General features: G+C 46.9%; 1 protein-coding gene across 1 annotated transcript in view; it reads left to right on the forward strand.

The window, feature by feature from the left end:
- LOC147712585 (AMP deaminase 1-like) overlaps positions 1 to 15,320 on the forward strand; it is a 2,876,771-nt gene that overhangs the window by 738,960 nt on the left and 2,122,491 nt on the right. The window contains exon 4 of the mRNA XM_086923285.1: positions 8,234 to 8,405. Within this exon, the coding sequence (XP_086779411.1) occupies positions 8,234 to 8,405 (172 nt within the window). The remainder of the gene's footprint in view (positions 1 to 8,233; positions 8,406 to 15,320) is intronic.

A 15,320-nucleotide genomic window follows, 5' to 3' on the forward strand; every position in this document is an offset into this window, starting at 1 on the left:
AGGCAGAAGATGGGTGGTGGTCGTCGACGTTTCGACCCTGGCGCTATAAGGGTGAATCTACTCCTCAGCTATGGGTCTTCCTCAGGACGGGGGATGGGGGACCTAAGTCAAACTATGGATATGGAGAGCCCTCAGCAGGATGGTGGGCCACCGTTTAATGTTGTGTCATGGACATTCAAAGTCACCAAAGTTAAATCCAATAATAACAATCAGTTCGAAGGTTGTAATAAATCCAAAATAGCCGATATCACGTCTAGCCGTGAAATAATTCGAAAGTGCAAACTTACTTGATTCAAAGTGTCCTATTCGTTCTGTGATTACGTGGTCACTGGCGGGGCTCCGTCGAAAAAAAAGTTCCATCTGGCATCTTCAGATTCAGGTGCAAGTACAGTCACCTGTGCTGGGGACTACTGTCAAACACAGACCCTCACCATGGCACTGCAGTGCAATTGTCTCCTGAATCACCAGTGGCGGCATTGAGATGTCTAGCCAGGCTCCTCTGAACCCGCTTTTCACCACAATAGCCTTTTTCTCTCCAGCCCCCCTCCAAATAAGTTGTTCAGCTCTGATTTTGTTGTAGGATCCCAGAAACGTGTACTTGCAGACTTGTAGATTCTCCCCAGGTTACTGGTGCCAAACCTGGCAACGAGAGCTGACAGTAATCGCCTCAAACTTGATGCTGTAAGGCAGTGGTTATCAATCTGTGGTCTACCCCTGAGGGTCCGTCAAGCCTATTCATGGGAGTCTGCAACTGTTTTACAAAATGAAATAATATTAAAATTAAAATATTACAATTTATAAAGTATATACAATTAATGAAGCAAAATTAAAAATGGGAATAAAGTTCTGTATTTGATTGTGTATTAAAGAAAATATTCCAATATTTGACCATTTGTTTTGTTTATACTTCTTATGTATTTTATTTATTGTTTATTGGTTCAATCACATAAATTGCTTAGGTCGGTGGGTCACAGACTTCCAATATTGACTCGCTGGAGGTCCCCTGATGATTCAAATGGTGTCACAGAAGTCACAACCACTGCTATAAGGATTCCCTGAACTATACTGGTGTGGGACCCTAGCCTTCTAATCATAAAACCCTGGCACACAACTGGACGTATCTGTCCCATCTTTATATCTAAATTGCAGACAGACTTTGTAAATTCCAGCAGCTCAGTTCTCTGACAGGTTCTGGTCAATTTCACTTCTGTCATTTCCATGGTAAGCGGTCCAGCCATGGTCTTTGTCAAGAGTGCAAGCAGAGAGTTAGAATACAAATGTGAGTCTCCTTCAAGGAGAAACCTAAAAGAAAGGTACAAAGTATATGTGGGCTGCCCCATTCAGCTACCTATTAACTTGCAGGGTTAAATCTTCCTGAGAATAAAGGACCAGGAAAGAGCAGGGGCCATCTCCTTGACTTCAAAGCGACCCATGTTGTCCTCTACTAAATACTTTCCGTTTTGGCCCAATACCAAGATCCATGATTATCTTTAAGAAAAGACTATTCGCTTGCAGTAAGCGCCTTTGAAGAATCCACTATAAAAAGTTGTTTCACTATTTCCTAACAAACAAAATAAAAAAAGAACCTAAGGATTTAATACCTTAGGCTGAGATTCTGCTCTAAATAATAAAGTTGCGGAAGAAAAACAGTGACCGGGTCCCCCCCTTCTTTGAAATTATAATTGTCCTACCCGGCCACAGTGTTGGACATAACCCCACTTGTAGTAAAGTTTGAAGAATCCACTGGCAGGGATAATCTTAAAAATCCTATAATATATTTGTAAAGAGGCAACGTAGACAACCAGGCACACCTTCAATGTCTGGACCTCTAAGACAGAAGTGATCTGCCATAAAATGAGTTGACATAAGATGAAACTCTTCCTATCTTCCCTATCTTTAATATCCTGCATAATATTCGTGATGCTGACATGTGAATCTGTGAAAGATCCAAAGAGAAGATTACTGACATGATATATGAATCCCTTTTTCCAAACCAGAATGTTCAAATTGCACACCAACTGGTTTGCAAAAAGGTATGCAATTTACAATGCAACCTATGTAGTAATAGGTCCATTACAAATTACAGATTCTTAGACAATTGCAAAAAGACCTGCGTGATGAATATGAATTAGGGCCATATGTATCATCATGACCATTTGCGATTTCTAAATAGCGATTTTTAAGGAATCGCTATTTAGAAATCGCAAAATGGTATGTATGTAGGAAATCGCTTCTTTTTAGCGATTCCTTGACATTCCTAAATTGCGATTAGCAAATTGCTAATCGCAAATTTCCCATTCATTTCTATGGGCCAGGAGGCCCATAGGAATGAAGGGGAAATTTTCGATTAGCAATTTGCTACTAGCAATTTAGGAATATTTTCAAGGGTGCTGGGGTGTCACAAGAACACCCTGCTGCACCCCTGAAAATGACATGTGTGGGCATATGGCGCACATACATGCCCTAAGGGCATGTATGAGCGTCATATGGCACCTTTGGATTTTAAATAAATTGCTTTTTTAAAGGAATTCGCAACTTACCACCAACTAGAAGTTGGTGGTAATTTGCGAATCCTTATGGGCATTTTTGAATTAATTTTCCTTGATACATTGCATTTAAGGATTCGCACAATTTGCGATTCCTTAAGTGCAATCGCAAAATAAGGAATGGCAAATTTTGCGATTCCTTATTTTGCTGCCAAAATGTTTCATACATACCATTTTGCGAATTTCGGCCTTTGCGAATGCTAATTTGCTTAATACATATGACCCTAAGACAGGTTGCAGTTTGCCACTGGCTATGATTAGAGGCCTGTATGGGACAGCACACCTCCATTCAGTATTGCATTATTGGAAATAATTTTTTAAAGCATCCTTTGTCATTAAAGGCACAGATACTGCTTTAAAAGAAATTACATGTTTGAGATGACATAGGGTGGAACAGGAAGTAATCCAAAAGACCACTGCAGTGGTTCCTAGGAGCGCTAGCTGCTCCGCCCAAGGCTGCCTGACACAATTGTCAAAGGTGAAACTGTCCCCAAAGGGACAACTTCTCCCTTGCAAATCCCCTCCCCAACTTGGGAGTCAGTATCTTTTCAGTGGTTTTCAGCCACAATTGCATTGACATTCATTAATATATTCCACTATGAATCCCCAAAAGGAGGGGAAGGATCCTTTTCGCACCCCTTCCTCTTTATCATCCAGAATGAGTAGCAAAAGGTATTCTACAAGTTGGAAAAACTCTTCCCACTTTTAAAGTACCGTTAGCACATTGTGACTCACTGTTATGCAGTTGCAAAGACTGATTTTGCAAATCACAGACTTTGCGACCTCAAGACGGTGTTGTGCATCACACTGATGTAACTACCCTGTTGCCTCTTCTTTCTAGCCACTGTTACTTCAGACCTTACAATCTTGCCCTACGACAATTTTAGATCTTTTGATCTAAGTTGCTAGCGAATTTGATCTCTTCAACCTTATGGCTAAAGATCTGGCATTTAACAATAAGACTTATATGCTTCTTATATTATTGCATTTGCCGCTTTACAAGAATGCATGTTAACACTACTGTTATTTAAAGGTTATTGGGAATTCCCATTCTGACAGTGAGGAACAGTGAAAACATTTGAATATGAGAAAGATACCCGCGCTGAAGAGCTATAGTATGTGAGCTTCAATGCTGCCTCTTTCCATGCCTTTGGAGCAGGCCCGGTTCTAGAGGGTGGGCCGGGTGGGCCGGGCCCACCCAAACATGAGCCTGGCCCACCCAAACACGAATCTTGGCCTTTGTCGCGACGTCAAGGAGGCAACAGAAAATGTGCACTATTATTTAAAACGTTCCTCTGAACATAATTTATCATCTCCTTCTAGAAGTTGCATGATTGGGCCAGGGCTCTCTCACAGGCACCCCCAATTGCGCATCTCCTTTGGAAAGGTGAGCTGTGTCTCCGCCCACTCGTGTAGGTAGAACAGGAGCATGGCCAAGGGGACAAATCCCTTCTTTGACACCAGGTGACCTTTGCATGCTGCATGGATATTTCCTTCTTAACAGCTCTGGAGAAAAGGAGTTTGTTTATCCTGATTCACATTTCCTGACCCCCTTCTGCTGCTTATCAGATCGGGCTGTAAGACAGATTTCCACCCAGCAGGTAAGAGAATGTGTGGCTATTCCGTTTTTAAAAAAATCTTCAAAGGTCCAACAAGAGACATACTTCAAGTATGCTCTGAGAATGTGTGGCTATTTGTTCATATTTTTAAAATCTGTGAGGGCCCAGCAAGACACAAAGTTTGTGTATGCCATGTATATTTCTCCTAAATTATTTGTATCATTTTCATGACTGGCTTGCCACAAATGCAAGAGAACAGTACAAATGTCCAGATAACTCTGGTGATTAATGGTCCGGCTGGAGAGCAATCTTTTGTCTGTTAGTAATTTTGGGATGCAGATAAACTGTAGTTTATGTGGGTAACTCAGTGGGTTACTGCCTTTGTCACAGAGATCTTTTGTTACTTACAGTTCAGAAGTTACAGATCTAACATAGGACAGTGACCTATGAACTGTATTCAAAGAGCTGCATACAAACCTGAATGGAATAATTAGAACATTGTTTGTGTGTTGCGATACATTTAGAATTTCCCCACTCTTTAATTATTCTAATGTTGCTATAAAGAGTTTGTTTGGGCAGATATACATTTTTATCAGTAAAGACAAACCCTAACCTCTGGGGTATGCTTTAAATCCTGAGTTTGTGCTTCTCCAGACCCATCCCTCTTAAAACATACTGCCCACCAGTATGGCTGACATGTGATTCCTATACCTGGTGTTCCTCATTGGCTTATGTGACATTCACTATAGGCTGATTTACATATTTGTATGATTCATTGTCTCTGCATAATGTGTGCGTGATATAAAGTACTGTGAAACTCTTCAGTACGAGTAGCGCTGTGGAAAATTAATTCGTATTGATAAACATTATCTGCGCCATCTTGCCTTTTTCCCAATGCCACACTTTTGTCTCACACGGCAGCCATTTTAGATACCTTGGTCAGACCCCCTCTCTGCACGCCGCCGATCTCCAGCGCGGCTCCCCAACCGCGCACTCATCCCCCCACGCACTGGTCACCCCCACGCACTGGTCACCCCCGCTCTCTCTCTCATGCATGGGCCATAAACCCCCTCCATCTGCGCTGCTCTGAGAATCACACCCCGTGCCTGCCGGACACCTCCCCTTCATCCTATTCACTATCGCACCCTCTGACACTCCTCTTCCTCTGTGTCCGATTGTCCAGGCCGTTCCCAGGCTATCACCTAGCCCTGCGGATGCAGCTTATGGCCCCAACTGTAAAGAATCACCCCTCTTCAAAGGAGTTACAGTAGATCAAGGCCCCCACCCCATGAGATCCGTCACACCACACGCATTCTGGGAATCGGCGGAATGCCCCGCTGTTCCTACCGTCCGATAACGATCCCGTATTGTGATTGGGGAGGGGATTCTCACTGTAAGGGTGTGTGGGAACGGGCCTGAAGCGGAAGATTCCGGGGATGTCTTTCATACTTCAAAGAACCTTTATTGTAATAAAGAATGTCTTCCTGCCATAAATGCGTGTATAAGAGGCCAGGCCTCAGAGATGCAGTTAGAGCACCTCGAGAAGATTCCCTGTTGGTCTGATCTGATGTGTTCTCCTCTGGAGAGAATATACCCTTGTTTCCTGCCTTCCAGGGTCTAGCGCCTGCTTCTTCATTGATTAATACTTTGTGGGTTAAGAAGGCGACATCGCCGGGCAATACTTAAGGTTATTTCGTTCGTTGATTGCCTTCCTGCTTTACAGCGCTGTACAAAAAATGAAAAGCCACTGTTGGAGGGTGGCAATGAGCTAATCAGAGGAGGAGGTCATGGGGGGCTACACAGAGATGAGGGGCACTGGTGGAGGGTGGTAGTGAGGGAGTCTGAGGAGGGGGTCATGAGGCAGGGAGGCTACGGAGAGATGAGGGGCCCTGGTGGAGGGGTAGTGAGGGAATCCAAGGAGGAGGTAATGAGGGAGAAAGGCTATGGAGAGATGACGGGCACTGTTGGAGGGTGGTAGTAAAGATATCGAGAAAGAGATCAGTGGTGGGGCACCAATAAAGACTTTCACACCAGCGCTAAAGCCGGCCCTGTCATGGCCTTTCTGTTTTTGTTTATTTAAATAGCAGTCGGGTCATTAGGGCCACTTTGGAACATATTTTAATGTGTGTGCTAATTATATTTACTGCTATATTTAATGTCTTTAGTTTGAGGGGCATTTTACTAATGTTTTTTACCAGGAATAATGAAAAAGGATCCAGATGGTGACTGATACGGGGCTGGGGCCCAAGGTCAGCTGTCCGATAAGGTGCACAAGAGATGGATTGTAGAAAATGGATAATCAGGGCTGGAAGTGAGGGTGCTGCATGGTCCGGAGTCATGTGGCGTTAGTAATAAAGTGAGATTCTCTCTGAAGGCTGGCAACGAGGGAGGCTTACCATTACCATTGACTTTAATTGTGGTCGCAGAAACAATGATACATACAAATGCTGCTCGCTATTAGGAAGGGACGCCCCTACCTAATACCGTCTTGCACAATATCGTTTGTACATGCGAGCAGGGCCGGGCCACAAAGGCCCCTGGCTTGGTGGCATACTGACCAATCACAGCGCTGCTTGCAGCATTGTGATTGGCTTAGGAGAGGGAGCCTGGCCGCCTGCTTCCTGTTTTTTTTTAATGAATATTATTAAATTGAGCCCCTCCCCAGCAGACCTCTGCGCGCGACCCCCTGCCAACCCACCATTCCTCTCCCCCACCCCGAGTCACGGCTGCCGCAGTGGCCCACCCAAATGCACTCTTGGCCCACCCAAATAAAAATTCCTGGAGCCGGGCCTGCTTTGGAGGCTTTTCGTTAGATGATGTGGCTGTAGAATACTGGCTGGGAAGTTCTTTTAAATCCTTCTTGTGCAACTGTAGAACTACAATGAAACAGCCGATGTGCCAAGCTTAATCACAAAGGCTGGCAGGAACAGGGACCCTCCTGGCACCAACTCCCCAGGCTTCTTCACTGTGGCCAACTCGTCGTGCATTTCCGAAGTGACAGAGCATGTAGTTAAGCCAAGGAGGCTAATGACACACTCCCACTTCATTGTACACCCCCCCCCCCCCCCGGTGTCTACCCTGACTTCATAAATGATTTGTAGCAGTTGATCTATTGTTGTCAGGTAGAAGCGTTTGCACCTCTACCGTAATGCTGAGAGAGAGTCAACGGGTGCTCCATCTTAATTGGGATGGTTCCGTTGCCGTAGTGTGACAGGGAAGTGTTAGTAATGCTTCCATAAATGGGATGTGCTTGGGTCTGTTGGTTATATTAATGAGCGACAAGCTCAGTGAGATAAGCTCTGTGAAATTATAAGATTGTTGAAGGAGAGTAACTACAGTTGTTGTTTGATTTATTAAGATATTATCATCTTTGATTTTCATGTAAGGTATTTTTTAGAGACTTTTGAACTGAAATTATCTTCTAGAGAGTCATACCGTTTGGGAGATTAAGTAACTTTGAAGGCAGTGCACTGGGGTTCTGAAATTCACTAAATATTTTGGTAGTTCCTTTGGTGGGTACGCAAAGACATGAAATGGGAATAGTGGGACTTTATTATTTTTTGGTTGTGTTGTTTTTAAACTCAGCACTGGTGTTAAAGTACCAGTTAGACATTGTAAGCATCTCTCCGGGACTGCGGGCGTGCTCAACTGGAATTTGGTGGGGGTATGGGCTGTTGCTATGGCTCTGGAAGATGGTAGGATAGCTAGGAGAAGTTTAACTTCATCCTCATCCCCATGCCGTCGTCTCACCTGCCATCTCTTAAATAAATTAACTTATGTGGGTTTCTTGGAAAGAATTAGTAGTAGAGGTATATAGAGAAGGCCATCATGGAGGTACAGCACAGCACCAATGTCACAATTAGTCATGCGGCCTAATGCAGTTAGGATGGCGTGATGGTGGCACTAACCAACTCCACAGAACCACAACTCGTTCATATACTCACACCCCAAGGCCTCCTACACCTGGTTCGGCAGTAGGGGCGTCACCACTGGCCTAGTGACCAAATTAATCTGGGAAAGACAAGCTTGCAGGAGAACTGTTGTTGCAGGTAAATAGGATTTCCACTTGATAATACGGAACTTGTACACATATACTGTATTTAAAAATGTATATAATTGTTATTACAGGTTACAGTAGATGATTATCAACTAATATGCCAGGATTTGCATCGTGCTTTGTCTATCCGTGAGAAATATATGCGCTTGTCCTTACAAAGATTTCCAAGCACTGTCTCTCAGTTCCTTCGTGCTATTAATGGCAATACCTGGAACAAAACTAAAGAAGAACAGCTGCAGCCAAGTAAGTGTTATTTAGTCTGAAAACCTACTTTTGTCTCAAGATTCAAGTGGCATTTTGAGGCCTGTTGTCTGGGGACCATTAGACTCATGGATGAAAAGTACTGCCTATCTTCTATGCTGTGTACTACTGCAAGCTCACTGAATTGCCACTAAAAAGCTCTTTTAGGTTTGACTTTCAGGAGGTAGCAAGGTCCAAAAGCCAAGTTCTCTCTTGAGATGTGTGGTGTAGATGGCAGGATACATTTAGCATTGAATATAACATGCTTCAGTTATATCGTCCAGCTACAATTATTTATTTTGGCAAATTTTCGTAGTAATGTGCATCGTAATAATGGTTACTTATTGATATCCATGGCAGTGTTACATCCAAAACATTGACCAGTGACAGGATGTATTCTGGCATCACTACGTGCTTACAATGGGGCAGCAGCAACAATGTTATGTATGTGATGAATGAATTAATGAATAATAAACTTATAGAGCGCAAACAACTACCCCAGCTCTGGGGACCATTTGACTCATGGATGAAAAGTACTGCCTATCTTCTATGCTGTGTACTACTGCAAGCTCACTGAATTGCCACTCAAAAGCTCTTTTGGGCATGACTTTCAGGCGGTAGCAAGGTCCAACAGCCAAGTTCTCTCTTGAGATGTGTGGTTAGATGGCGGGATACATGTAGCATTGAATATAACATGCTTCAGTTAAATTGTCCAACTACAAATATTTATTTTGGCACATTTACGTAGTAATGTGCATCGTAATAATGGTTACTTATTGATATCCATGGCAGTGTTACATCCAAAACATTGACCAGTGACAGGATGTATTCTGGCATCACTACGTGCTTACAATGGGGCAGCAGCAACAATGTTATGTATGGGATGAATGAATTAATGAATAATAAACTTATAGAGCGCAAACAACTACCCCAGCTGGACCAGCTGCAAGAAGGGCAACCATGATTGGGGAATTAAGTACATTATAAATAGCTGATCCCATTGTTTAGACCCTGGAAAGGCAAAGGGAATTTACCTATTCTGGCTCGCCTTGTTTTTGGGACCACCAAGAGGCTAGCCTCTTTAGATCTTAAGGCTCTGCAAGAGAATATGGCTGAAAAAGCTTTAGCAACCATGCCGAACCTTCCTTACTCCTGGCTCAATAGATTAGGGCCAGAGTCTTGAATAACACCCTTTTATATGTATGGAGCCAGTGTTGATCACAGAGATGGGAATAGATCAGTTAATGTTTAGGGATTCACAGAATCAGGTGTTCGGCCTCACTCTGAATGACTTGTAATCTGTGGACTGACTATTTAGCTGAGATGTAGTATAGGGAATTACCATAATCAAGTCTAGACGACATAAGAGCGTGGACCACGTTTTTCAACTAAGGGGGTCGAAAGTCCGGAAATTTCCACAGTGAGTTCAGTAAGCAGAAACACGAAGCTGATGCTGCCGAAATTTGAGTGAAAATTGCACCACAAAGTTTTAAGTGCCAACCGTGATCATCTTATTGCCCGTGCCCGGTACCTAGGCATGAATTAATGCTGATCGCGATGGATCGTGAGTCGGATACAGGAACCAAATTTGTCTTGGTCAGAAGTTTTACCTTCTGACTTAACCTCTGAAATGAAACTCAAAAATCCTCACTAAGGCAAGCCAGCAGGCTGAGGCCAAGATGGATACCATGAGGCCGGATAGCCGTCGAACAAACATCCAGTGAAGTTGTTGACGGGAATGCTCAGTGCGGGAGGAATTAAAATTTGTGCACAGGGTAGGTCTGTCGGTGACTGGAGACTATGGCGCCTTCTCCCCATAAATATTTTTACCTTTGGACTTAGTCACTGTTTTGAAGCTGGAATTCCTCTATCAGGGCAAAGCTTCATGATGTAGCTGAACAGGGTTCCCCAAGGCTGGATAGCCTGTCTGCAATTTCCTGCTGAAATGGATTTGCTGCTGCAGAAAAGCCCCAAGTAGGAGTGACCTGATTCTTTGGCCCAGCAGCGAGACACCTTCGTTGGATTGATTGTCAGGTAATGTATGTGTCTTGTAATGTATGTGTCTTGTAAAGCGCACTGCTGCCCTGAGGCATTGTGGCGCTGTAGACCGCTGGGGAACCCGTCCTGGCTATCCCTGTGAGATGGTCCCTACTGGGTATCTCCAAGGTGAAACCAGGCATCCCCGGCGTTTGTGGGGGGCCGTTGTAGAGAAGAGGCAAGCTAATGCCCAGAGTTGCAGAGTGTGATCCCTGGTTAGAGTAGGCACCGAGGCGAGAATTATCGAGTCCGCTGACCCTACCGCGTCGGGAATTGAACCCTGGTCCCGGGCCGTTCTCTGCTTCCGGGTCTGCCGCCTCTAACCAGTGAGCCACACCACTCCTCATTCTTCTTTTGGTTCTCCAAGCAAAAATCCCTGAACATGTTATTAAGCACCAGCTCTTATGGTTTGGCAGGAGGAGTACATTCTGGCACTTATCCAAGGGTCCCAGGACCCTACTACTTGGAGATCAGGACTAACTCCAGGGGGAAGCCACCAGCAGGGTCTACGTCAAGGGGAGTTAGAACTGGTGAGTTGGGCTCTTAAGGAAGGTAGGCGTCTTGCAGATTTTTGGGACCCTGTAGCTTTATGAGATGCGAGCCAAGTAGCTGTTGGAATCCACTCAACTGGCCTAAGTTCAAGTGGGAGCAGGTCCAACCTTGGGGGTTCTCCCCACAGGTTTGGCACACTCCTATTTCTAAAGTCCAAAGATTTCAGAAGGTGCAGTCCTTCTGTTTTCTTCAGGTCCACCAGTGTTCTAAAGACAGTACCCAGGGGTGCCACTTTTATGCCTACCACTAGAATATGTTTCTAGGTTTCTCCCAAACCAATAGTTCCAGGGGCAACATTGCCTACTGGTTCTGAAACAGGTTTTCCCCTACTAGGGTTGGCGCTACTCTATCTTCCTAGACAGTGGCAGGTCTAGGTAAGAGTTACATCAGCCGGTGACAGAGGATTCCCTTTCAAAGCTTGTTCAGTTGGTAGGCATACCCCCAGGCCATCCTGTCACGAGGATACCACGCCTCCCCCAGCCAAGGCCCTATTTCTAATTTTCTTGGGAGCCCTTCACACCTGCCAGTGGGTTGCCAGGTGACTGTTGGGATAGTAACTCTGAAAGGGTACTATAGGCTTTGTTCAGGAAAATGGCAACTTTCTAAAAGTGGCATTTATAAATTAGACACCTTTTCGGATTGTTTCTGCCTACCTTGTGGAGCGCGGCGGACCAGCTGCCTAGCGGACTTCCCCTCTTCTTCTCCACCCACCCACGACTCGCCGGACCCGCTTCGCGGGTCCCGCAGCGCGTCGACCGTCAGAGGGCTGCACCAAGGACCCAAGGAGGAGCGCGGGGTCAGGCAAGTGTTCCAGCGGGGCTGCGAGCAAGGCAGGGGACTCCAGTGACCAGGAGCCCCTGCGCGCCCAACCAGCAACACCTGGGCTGCTCTCCCCGCTGGCCACGCCCCCCGCACACGGAGTGAAAAGTAGCCTTCTCCCCAGCGCCTGTGGGACACCTTTTCGGATTGTTTCTGCCTACCTTGTGGAGCGCGGCGGACCAGCTGCCTAGCGGACTTCCCCTCTTCTTCTCCACCCACCCACGACTCGCCGGACCCGCTTCGCGGGTCCCGCAGCGCGTCGACCGTCAGAGGGCTGCACCAAGGACCCAAGGAGGAGCGCGGGGTCAGGCAAGTGTTCCAGCGGGGCTGCGAGCAAGGCAGGGGACTCCAGTGACTAGGAGCCCCTGCGCGCCTAACCAGCAACACCTGGGCTGCTCTCCCCGCTGGCCACGCCCCCCGCACACGGAGTGAAAAGTAGCCTTCTCCCCAGCGCCTGTGGGACACCTTTTCGGATTGTTTCTGCCTACCTTGTGGAGCGCCTAGCGGACTTCCCCTCTTCTTCTCCACCCACCCACGACTCGCCGGACCCGCTTCGCGGGTCCCGCAGCGCGTCGACCGTCAGAGGGCTGCACCAAGGACCCAAGGAGGAGCGCGGGGTCAGGCAAGTGTTCCAGCGGGGCTGCGAGCAAGGCAGGGGACTCCAGTGACCAGGAGCCCCTGCGCGCCCAACCAGCAACACCTGGGCTGCTCTCCCCGCTGGCCACGCCCCCCGCACACGGAGTGAAAAGTAGCCTTCTCCCCAGCGCCTGTGGGACACCTTTTCGGATTGTTTCTGCCTACCTTGTGGAGCGCGGCGGACCAGCTGCCTAGCGGACTTCCCCTCTTCTTCTCCACCCACCCACGACTCGCCGGACCCGCTTCGCGTCGACCGTCAGAGGGCTGCACCAAGGACCCAAGGAGGAGCGCGGGGTCAGGCAAGTGTTCCAGCGGGGCTGCGAGCAAGGCAGGGGACTCCAGTGACCAGGAGCCCCTGCGCGCCCAACCAGCAACACCTGGGCTGCTCTCCCCGCTGGCCACGCCCCCCGCCTATCACCGAATGACAGCACAGCAGTAGTATTACTAGGAGTGCAGTATCCCCGCTTCGCGGGAGCGAGCGGGAGCGACCGGGAGAAGCCCGGGACAAGGGCGGGACCGTCTGTGGCCGTCCGGGGCCGGAGGAGGCCGGGCAGGGCCTGACCTCTTTCCACTTACAGTCCGGAGGTTAGTGTCTCGCCACAAGATGGATATGGCAACAGAAGATGTAACTCCAGGTAAAAAATCCAGATTACGCAATGGCTCACTGGAGAATTATTTTCCTAAGAAGAGTGAGGGAGAAAAGGACTCTATTTTAGCAGAGCGTAGGGCAGAGCGGCGTCGCTCAGTTGAGAGTATGAAACATAGACCCCTCACTGATAGTCTGCTTGTATTGAACCGGGAGGGAGATTCGACTGACTTGAGTGAGGATAACGTAAGTCAAGACGGAGTCCCCTTATTGTTTCGTGATTTTGTAGCCACTCCCTGTTTGCCCTCGGATAATATTATAATTGTTTCACCCACCCCTAGTTGTAGCCGCGTCATTGTCACATCTAAATCTAGGAAGCAGAAAGCTAAGTTTTTACCTGTAGCCCAGACCCACCGCCCTCCCCCTAGTAAAAAAATGGAAGAAACAAAGGGTGGTACCGGGTAAAGCCAAAACCCCGCACACTGATTTTGGTAAAGGGACAAAAACCCCCATTATAACTGAGATTCCCCCAGTAGTGGAGCAGGATTATACACCACAGGTAGTGGCTCTACCGGTTCATTGTCCATCTGTAGCAGCCACACAAGATGTGGCTCCAGATAACAACGATAGAGCCACCCCAACCGTTACTACACCCCTACTTCCCCCCACAGTGACAGGGAACTTGGAATTTTTGTTGAGATCTCTCCTTCTACCTATCAATGAGTCCATTAAAAAGGTGGAAATTAGACTGACCATATTGGAAGCTGCCATAACTAGTATGTCTACCCTCACCAAAAATAAAGGAAGTGGGGTGGTGCATCCCACACCCTTGACAGGGCCCCCTCCCACTACACCTCAAAAGAAATCTAAAATTTCATCTGTCCCAGTCCTGATTAAGCAAACTTGCCAGCCTCAGGGTAGAGTTGACCCCCCACCTCACAATACACCATCGCTTAAACAACTAAAGGCACCAGCAATTGAATTGGGTGCTGCCTCCAACAAATCGACCTTAACGGCCTCGACGAGCAACAACCAGAACTTACACGGGGATGGTGGAAATAGCAGAATACCTCATAAAAGGGTCCCACAAGTAGAGATTCCTCCAGAAGCAGTGCCCTATGTGGTGATTTTAACGGGGGTCCCTCAGTTAACAGAAAATAAGAAGGAGGGATATGCTGATCTCAAGAATAAAATCATCCACTGGTTGAGGTTGCACAGGCCGATAGCGCCTAATATAGATGGGGACATAGTTCATGTTAGACGGATCAACTGGCTGGGGAGTAGAACTAAAAATATAGAGGGGGACCTTGTGGTGGTCAATTTTAGAGACCCTCGGGCTGTTGATTACATCTTAAACTGGCCACCTGGGAATGGGGAAACCTGTATCACCCCTCGAGCTTTAACATACTTCTACCCCAGGTCAGAAGCTACTACCTCTAAACATTCAAACAGACCACAGTCCTATAGGCCGCCCCTTACACTACCCTATATTAACAATTATCCCCAGTATGGGCATCAGTTCAACAGGGTGCCTGACCTACACTCTGCTTGGTCCATGGTTCCTTATAGACATATGATGAACCAGGGCTCTAGGATGAATCACCTGAGACCCTTTACCCCGTTGGATACTTACAATCGGTTTTCTCAGCTGTCAGGGCTGGAAGACTGTGATTGAAGTTTGGGGCCCGGGGGGGGGGGTTAAATGAACTCCCTGGGGAGGAGGACCTTCGACTACTCTGTGGTAGTATAGATACAGGAGAAGTTAGTCTACTTACAGCCCACATGGCCACCACCAACAACATTATTGAGGATTATAGGCTAGCTGGGCCTTTGACTAGTATGGCTGGTTGCATTGCAACCACCATTCCATTGGTTCAGGAGGGTGGGAGCCCTATGACCAGGGTGGATAACGAGAGTGCGACTGTGGTGGGTTACACTTCTATGCCCAGAGAACGGCGGGTAATAAACCTCCTTTCTTGGAATATTGCTGGGCTAAAGAGGAAGCTAGAAATCCTGGAGTGGCATACACTCATTGAGCAGTTTGATGTTTGCCTGTTTCAGGAAACATGGAGTCTACTACCGCTACATAAATCGGGGTACACCACCCACTTTGTGCCCGCTGTAAGCAAGGGAAAGGGTAGACCAGCGGGTGGTCTCACGGTTTGGATAAAAATAGAACTGGACTGGGTGGTCACATGCCATAATGTGGAGTGTAATGATATACTCCACCTTTCGGCAAGAGGACGGGAGGACGTCGTTAGGCTTGACCTTTTTAATGTCTATGCTAG

This window comes from Lissotriton vulgaris, chromosome 5 (assembly GCF_964263255.1).
Source record: "Lissotriton vulgaris chromosome 5, aLisVul1.2, whole genome shotgun sequence".
Lineage (NCBI taxonomy): Eukaryota > Metazoa > Chordata > Amphibia > Caudata > Salamandridae > Lissotriton > Lissotriton vulgaris.